The sequence below is a fragment of the Aplysia californica genome, unplaced genomic scaffold (genome assembly GCF_000002075.1).
Source record: "Aplysia californica isolate F4 #8 unplaced genomic scaffold, AplCal3.0 scaffold00090, whole genome shotgun sequence".
Taxonomy (NCBI): Eukaryota; Metazoa; Mollusca; class Gastropoda; order Aplysiida; family Aplysiidae; genus Aplysia; species Aplysia californica.
This window is the reverse complement of record NW_004797360.1, coordinates 141,360-150,559: the sequence shown is the minus strand read 5'-3', so window position 1 is coordinate 150,559 and position 9,200 is coordinate 141,360. Positions and strand designations below refer to the sequence as shown.

At 39.4% G+C, this 9,200-nt stretch overlaps 1 protein-coding gene across 1 annotated transcript in view; it reads right to left on the bottom strand.

Annotated features, from left to right (window-relative positions):
• The window catches only part of PC1B (prohormone convertase 1), a gene marked incomplete at its 3' end in the record, with an annotated part of 41,305 nt that extends 36,380 nt beyond the window's left edge, over nucleotides 1–4,925 (bottom strand). Inside the window, 1 exon segment of the mRNA NM_001204484.1 lies at nucleotides 4,740–4,925. Coding sequence (NP_001191413.1) covers nucleotides 4,740–4,925 — 186 coding nt within the window.
• Between the last annotated feature and the right edge of the window lie 4,275 nt (nucleotides 4,926–9,200).

Sequence of the window (9,200 nt, the reverse complement as noted above, 5' to 3'; positions counted from 1 at the left end):
ACACACACACATAAACACACCCACATACACTCACCCCCCTCCCTACACACATATATGCACATACCCCCCCCCAACCCCCGAAAGAAAGAAAGAAAAATAAATAAAAACTAAAGCATAAACAAATGAACAACCAAAACACTTCACACAATAAAATACACGGAGGGACTGTCACATATTTGACTCACAAACAAGCAAAATACACAGTGGCTCTTTCGAACGCTGAAAGCATTTCACCCTAGGAGTCACTATTTACTGAGTAGCGATGATTCTTCCTACATCACAACGTTAACAGAAATGGTTTTTTTTCAGTTTTAGTAGAGGTTTTATGGCGCTCGCAACTGCATACGGTCATATGAACGCCAGAAGATTAGAGGTATTACAAGAGAGTAACAAACATAAAAAAGAAGAAGGGGAGATAAGGACGGCAGATGTTTGATAGGAAAGAAGGAGCAAACCACACCAGAGCACCCGCCAACCACCCTCCAGAAATGTTTGTTAAATAGCAGTTTCACAGACTGATGTTTGACTGATAACTTTACACACGGGTTAGCCTAAAAGGTGGTTTCAAACAATACAAAGGCAAAATATAGACATGGCCCAGAGCACCTGCGTCTGATCATATCAGTGACCTGTTCTTTTCCGATCGTATGACAAAGTTAATATTATCTCTCATCCTTTGGTGAGCAATTATTCGCATGGGTGAACTGTTTTCGCGCTGGGATAGAGCTCAACAGCTCCACACTACAAAGGAGCCCCTCACACGCGTGTTGAGAATACGAAATCAAATAAAGTTATTTATCAATTTTAGTCTTTGAAGATGCTAACTGAGAGGGTGGTAATCAAACAAGCTCCATGTTCAGGGTCTCTGTGGGTTATAGCTAGAGTATATGAGGCAATCAATTGATTTAGAGTGAAAAAAAAACTTGCCCCGCTTCGCTAAGGTTACCCCAAACCGGTGACAAACTAAGCTAATTTTTAAAACACCCTAACTCAAAGTTCATTAGCCATCCATAGTTGAAGATGTATGCGGTTTGAGAATTTGGGTGACGGTTGCAAATTATAACGGATTTATCAATGGGTTAAAGTCATTTCGTTTGCTTTGGATTAACGTGTTAAAAGGAAATGTGCAGTTGAATATTCAACTGCCCGTGAGGCCGCGCGCTCTAGGAAGATTTCCACTTTTCTCACGGCTGCAAAGTATGACGTCATTTGACGGTGCGGAAAGGCGAACAGGTGAAAATTGTATCATTTGCAAACTCGCAACCCTGCGAAAAGTAGAAATTTTCCTAGTGTGAACGTTGCCTAACTGCAATATTAATAAGTCAGCAAAAAAATGCATATTATTGTAGAGGATCAGTCGGATAATAGAAATTACAGATAAAGGAGGGGCCTAGAAACCAATGCCTTCATTTAGTTTTTGTTCTAACTTATTGTATATTGCTTTACTGCCTTACTAAACACAGATTGTAAACGATTTTCGTTTCCTCTTTCAAAGTTTAAATCATATGGGAGGCGATCTGCTTCGACAAGCATGCCATGGCCAACCCAGACTAAGTAAATCATCAAATTTGACCGCACTATTGTACTATTTATAGGCAATACTGAAAAAGAAGCAATTATTATGTCACAATAATACCAAGTCATCGTCAGTGGGGACTAAAATACGAGACAGTGGAAAAAGACTCTTTGAGTGCAATCCCCCGTCTTTGTTATTAATCAAGCTTGGTAATAGAAATCTGTACCACAAAATCCAGTTGTCTAATAATACCCTGCTCTGAGTGGTCCGAATAGCGTTTAGTAATGGAAATCTGTATCAAAAGGTCCACGCTTATCATAATACCCTGCTCAGAGCTGTTTGAATTAGGCTGCGAGACATCATTACTGGCTTTGTTTTCCAGTTCTATTATTGTACATCGAAGGCTTTGCAGCTGGCTGAAGCTTCGAAACAACATAGTCGTGGTGTAAACTGAGGGCTCTGTGTGTCGCGTGGAGGATTATCCTAAAACTAAGAGACACCTGACTAGAACTGAAAACTTTTAAGAACGGAAATATCCTGGTAGATCCTATATTTACTCTGTATTCCACCCCCACCTCTCTTCAACACACAACCACTATTTCTCACATTAATAGGACTAATTAAACACAAACACGCGCGCGCAGACACATACACACACATGCACACGCACGCACACACACACACACACACACACACACACACACACACACACTCGCACACACACACACACACACACACATATATATATATATATATATATATATATATATATATATATATATATATATATATATATATATATATATATGTATATATACACACACAAATACACACACATAAATAATGATAGTAATAATAATATAAAAAAGACATGCATTCATATAGAAGATAGCCCTAAACGAATGCACCTGCATACTCCATACACCCATACACGCACATACGATGTAAATTTTGTTTTGTCAACTCTGCTCAATAGCTGTCATGACTCCCCCATAACATCAAGTGATTTAGAGGGTATATATAAGAAACTTAAGACACTGAAATGGGTCTGCTGCGTCGTAAGCCAACGATTTGCTTGCAGCTATAGTAATAGCATAAACATCAGCTTCCCCCAGTCCCCTCTCCCAACCTTTCTCTTCCAACATCACGGTGCACAAGAAAAAAAACAACAGCAAGAAACCAAAAAGTAAATACAGAATACAATAAATAACGACCCAAAACAATTAACTAAAAAATAAACACTTAAACCTGACAGAAACACAACTCCCTCCCCCCATTCTTCTTTAACACCCCCCACCCCCCACCCCCAGTAATTATTATTATTAATTAAGTGAAACTGAAAGGCTAAATAAGTGTGTCTACGGGCTGCAAATGGCAGGATATCCGTGGTCACCCATTTGTTTATTTGCTCGTGGTTGTTACTGTTACTATGGCTGTTGAAGTCTGTATTCTCATACTAATTTCTCTTTTCTTTTAAAAGTTTTTAAACGACAATACGAACATTCTAGTTATTTCTATACATGTTCATTTAGTACGACCATTAAAAAAAATTAGCCTTGGGAAATCTGAATTATTTTATATTATTCCAACACCGTGGTTTACATTTTTGCTTTTCTTCTCGAGGATAATTGTCTCAGTCTTGATTCACCCAGCTGTTGTATTACCCTTTTCTTAAAACCCGCATTTCCTTTATTCACAGGTTTAGTGACCTGTTCAATAATAAAAACAGTATCCATCTGTTTCTTCATTACTCCTCTTAGGCATTCTTTCTTTCACTTTTTTATTCCTGAAGTGATGCCAAGTCTCGCTTCATGGACACATGATTGGTTTTTAAAAGATCTGTTACTTTATGAACAGTACCAAACTCAAGGGAAATAAAAGCCCTATGTCTTTTCCAAAGGTTTTGCGAAAGTTCGAAAACGTATGAACAAATTAAAATAAAAAGAATGATATTCCCTTATTATTTATAGCATTAAAACAACCCCTGAGAGCAATGAGAGAACCACTTCTAACAAAATTATTACACGAAAAATCAACAACAAAAGCGTTTTGACAAAAGTTGCATGCAATGGTACTACCTAAGACCGAGTTTATAAAAAATGCAAAACAAAAAAGTGTAGATCTATGTAAGGTCGTGCTGTTGTTGTTGGGTTTGAATAAATCATTCGTCGCCATAACTGCTATTTTGATACCAGGTGTGATAAGTCTGATTCCTAATATACGTTCACACCCAGCAATGAAAAAGTTTTGAACAATGGGAGTCAACTGCATAACATTTACAGTGCAGGTACAAGGTTGGGTTAAACACTTTTTGAATGCAGTACGTTTACATCATTTCGTTATGAATCACCTTTTGGTACTTTCTCCTTAAAAAAGTGGATTACAAACTGGATACTTTTGAAAATGTAATGGAAAACCTTTTCACTCCCCCCCCAATCCCCCTCCCCCTCCTCTCTCTCTCTCTCTCTCTCTCTCTCTCTCTCTCTCTCTCTCTCTCTCTCTCTCTCTCTCTCTCTCTCATCCCTGCCATTGAAGAAATACACCTAAGGCTGCCTGTAAATTGGGCATGTGTAAGTTAAGTGCTACGCTACCAAATCTAAACTGAAGTATATATATATATCAATAATGCCCTGTTTGTTTTCGTGTCCTTTTCAAAGGCGTCTTCCTTGGTGCGTGCGTGTGTTTACATCTCCATCCCTTCTTTTTGCTGATTGTCTCTCCATGTCTTCTTGCCATTCCTTTCAGTCTTTCCCTATCTGTATAATCCTTCATCTTTACACTTTAAACATTTCTCTCTTGTGTACCATACCATTTTCAAGGGTCACAAGTCTAAAACAATTTTGGTGCGAGAAAGACTATAGATCTAATCTAAACTTGTCTGAAGTTCTGATTACATCTGAGATTTTCAAAAAAATGTGTCTTTGTATGTGTGTCCACGCAGGTGCGTGTATGTGTGAAAAACCATCCGGTTCCCTTTCCATAGGTAAATAATAATATGTCTATCTGGAGTAGAAATATTATTAATATTATTATAGGAGGATGGAGGGTATTGAGAACCCCTGAGACACAAATGAAAAAGCCAAAATATGCAAAACTGCTTGGATCTCCTTGTACATTAAGATTAAACAACTATTTGCAACGCTACCCAGAAACGTAATTTGCAACCTGGGTCATTAGCCTGTAAGCAATTGGTGTAGAGAAAGAAGAGGTCCGAGTGTTTACTTACCGCCCTAACTAGGGTGTAGCCATGTTGTGCAGCTACGGACTCGGCGTGGCTTTCTCCTCCTTGGATCTGTACAGCCCACTCGTTCAAATAATGTCCATCGTCATCTTGAGCGCTGATGGTGCGGACAATATGGTCACTGCAGCTAACTGTCAGCACCAGAAGTGCCAACGAACAAAGGTTCATACTACTTGGAAGTCGCAGCTATCAGACGTTCTGCAACCTTGTTCCGCTCTTGCTGAGGGCGCGAGTGACAACGCTTGGAAGTGGACAGATGGCTTTATGAACGCTCCGTCTTGCTCCTGACGTCGACGATAGAATTTTATCAATAAAAACTGACTTATCCTTTTAAACCCAAGCCACGTCTTTCGAAACAGGTTATGGTATCAACGGAGACGTTCTTATAAAGGACAGCACACGGATGCTTCTTATCTTTTCTCCTTATCTAGGCTTTTCAAATATGCGTGGTAAATAGTCTCCAGCGACTGAACTGATTCGAGTTTACCGAAATCACTTTGTTTGCGTCCTCCACTGAAATTGTTGATCTTACGTTTCCTTAGAAGCTTTATTTTTTCTCCTTGATTAAAGAAGTTATCAAAGTTTCAAGTCTTTCTAAATAGACCCCCACAGTCTCGATTTCTTGTAGGTGGTGTATATTTTTATGGTTTTCCTTCGAATTTTTAAAGGTATCAACATAAATAAGGTGCGTCCAGTCTCTGCCTGTCTTATCGGCACCTTATCGTCTTACTTGTCGCACAGACAACCGAGGGGCCTAATGCGTGTGCTCTCGCCAACACGCTCATTACATAGACTTTATCTAGGAATAGATTTGAGTGTGGACAATAATGATATATTTATGACACACACCGGCCCTAGGGTGAGAATTCTGAGGGGCGTACCATCTGTCGCCAGGAAACTATATCATCCGCTACTGGTCTCATCGCTTTTGTAGCGCAACTCTCCTTGTGGGCGATACAATCAACGTTAGGTCCATTTTCTCGCACTTGTCATATGCAGAGAAACGGATTCTCTGGACATTCAATAAACTGATCAACATTTGATTGGAAAGCCCATAGCGCGTCTATTTGTGAGAGCAAACTAGAAAATGAGAGGCGATCCTGTGTCGCGATTGTGTGCTTATGGCTTTTTCGGACAAACGGGGTACAATAAGATGACGTTTAATTTAATTACAGAAGTATTTACGAACCATTCTTGTTTATTTGTTTTTGTTCCTTCTCTGGTATAAATACGTTTCTTTTTTTCTTTTTTTTTTAGCTGTATGGGAGGATCAAATCATCATGCGAAGCGCACCTTGTGAAACATCCGCTGACATTACAACATGCTCAGCCTAAATTCTTGATGACACAACGTTTGTTTGAATAACACGGACAGGTGAAGATTTATTCCCTTACTGGTCATTTTCAAAAAACAAAAACAAAAATCACAGCGAATCACCCTTTTTGTCTCTCCCTTTCCCACTAAGCGACTGATGATATTAATTCTTCTGTCCCGTTTCAATTGGTGATGGCAACTTGTCTGTCTGTCTGTTGTCTGAGTCTGTTATATCTCATTCTCTCTCTCTCTCTCTCTCTCTCTCTCTCTCTCTCTCTCTCTTCCTCTCTCTCTCTCTCTCTCTCTCTCTCTCTCTCTCTCACCTCCCCTCTCTCTTTTTCACTCTATCTTGTCTCTGTCTTGCACACTCTTATTCTGACACACACACGCTCACTTTCTCTCTCTCTCTCTCTCTCTCTCTCTCTCTCTCTCTCTCTCTCTCTCTATCTATCTCTCTCTCTCTCTCACACACACACACACACACACACACACACACACACACACACACACATACACACACATACACAAAAATTTTTTTTTCTCTGTCTTACCTACTCACTCTCTCTCTCTCTCTCTCTCTCTCTCTCTCTCTCTCTCTCTCTTTCTCTCTCTCTTTCTCTCTCTCTCTATCTCTTGTTTTCTTTGATTCTCTCTGTATTTCCCACTTATCGCTCGCATTCCCAGCTATCCTTATAAAAGAAAAAAAGAAAAAAGCGCAACCAAAGAGCATACAAACACGTGCCATTTTTGCCAGCTCCTAAATTCAAAATGGAAAAATAGGGGTAAAAACGTAGAGGTTCTTCAGAAAACTGAACCAAAACACAAATGACTGCATTTAGATCATGGGATGGCAGAGGCTGACATGGCAGGGTTGAGCGAGAGCAACAGATTATAGCCTCTTAAAACATGCACCATATGGCGAGATGTCCGTAGGAACATGACCCAGAAGCTGACCAAGTAAAAAACTGAAGCAAAAACAAAAGACAAAAACAACAAAAACAAAACAAAAATCCCAGAAAAATTCAAGCAGGACATCACTGCAAGATTAAATGAGCAGAAGAGGAGCACATGATATAATGACAGACTTATGTTTCCAAAGGCGGAGAAGTAAACGTTTGAAAGTTAAGTAGTTTTCACGAGTCTGTAAAAATGCAAAGAGATCATTGGACGATGTATAATATGTAATGAATTGAAAGATTCACAGAACGATACTATCTTTCCATTTATCCCTTTCCCTCCTCCTCTGTCCTGCTCGGTATGGTCTTCCACATGACGTGTTTCTTTTTTAATTTAATGATGTTTTTTAAAGAAAGCAAACGGCCACTTATTTGAAACCTTTCTTTTAGAATACCCCACTCTACCTCAAACCCTTCTATCTCTTTCCTGATCTCTTTCCTCAAATCATTCTCATTTCGCCCAATTCTGTTTGTCCAGCTCTTCTGTCTACACATTTCGCTTTCTGAACAGCGTTACTTAGATGTAAGAGCAATACTGAAACGAATCTGTCCCATTCGGTTTGCTCCGAGAGGTAGCAACGCGTTTTGGGAATTCCTTGTCCGCAACATCTTCTGGGTCGAAATGGATATTCTTTTTGCCTGGTCGTCTTATAATGGCTTTGTCAAAATCGGGACACAAAACATTTGTCATGTCTGAGCTCAATATTGTATTCCACCGCAGTTCAATTTTGAACATTTGGGCCAGTGATGTCTTTTAAATGTGAAAATATTTATAGCTGATGTCTGATTTACCAGCCGGGATTGTGGTGGTGGTGGTGGTGGCGGTGGTGGTGATGATGATGATGATGATGATGATGATGATGACGATGATGATGATGATGATGATGATGATGATGATGATGATGATGATGATGATGATAATGAAAGATTTGCAATATTGGATCTCAATCAGCTTGTGACATTGTACGGTAGAAATAATCATTGGCTGAAAACGGACTGATACAATAGAAACGACTGTCCCTTCAATTCCCAAAGGATAAGAAAACGACAGACTCACTAAACCATGAACAATTGCTATCCTGTCTAGTCGAAAAAACCCCGTAACAATAGCCTCCACACGGTCATCGGTAATAATATCAAGTGTTGTTAACTCTTTACTCTCTAAGCAACAACTTTGTTATGAATATGATTATGATTATGATTCTTATTATTACTACTATTACAATTATTTATATCATTGTTATTGATATTATTATGTCATCATCATCTTTATTATTCTTATTATTTTTCTTATTCTTATCATTACTATTATTAGTGTTATCATTATTACATTTTCTTAAGCTGATTATTTTGTTATCAAAGAATATATTTACTGGGTGCAAATAGGTATATTGGTAGCAGTGCTGTATGCATGTTGGCTTCATTATTATCGGCATTACATGTACCTTGTGCTCTATCGTCATTACTATTTATTTTTGCAGTAGGTCTGTGTGATATTTTTTCTTCTTTATTTTACTGCTGTAAGGATTATTAGGTACTCTAGAATTCTTTCCTTTTTGTTGTCATCTGTATCTGCACTATTTGAAATCAGGAATCTACACTGCTAAGTTGTGACGTTTGCACACTCTTGGGTTTCATCGTTGCACTATTCAGGTCGAGCTTATCAACACTTCTGACACAAAAACACTTTTTAAAACTCAGAAAACATTCCCAAACTCGAACCCGTAGCCTTGAACCTATCAAACTTTCCCTTAACTTAAAAAGTAAAATAGTTTGAAAACTTCACATTAACGAATTAATACACACAACCCGCACCATCACAGCCTTATTCTAGTCATCCATGGCGACATTAACATGAAGACACAATGAAGGCGTGGAATAAAACAAGTCAGCTGGACAGGCAAGTTGTCCTTGCCCTCGGTGCTTTCCCCGCAGCGGGTACGAGTAAACGCTCACCACTCACCCTCAACGTTCGTCTCCCCCCACGTGTGTCCCCTCCCAGGTCGCTATGTGACGCCAACACACCGAGACGCATCTGAGAATGGAACCAGGGGCGTGCGCATTTATTCGGGGTGGGGAGTGGGGGGATAAAGCGAAGAGGAGGAATGTTGGCGCGAGGGTGCGCGCGTGTGTGTTATTGTGTATGTGTGTGTGTGTGTGTGTGTGTGTGTGA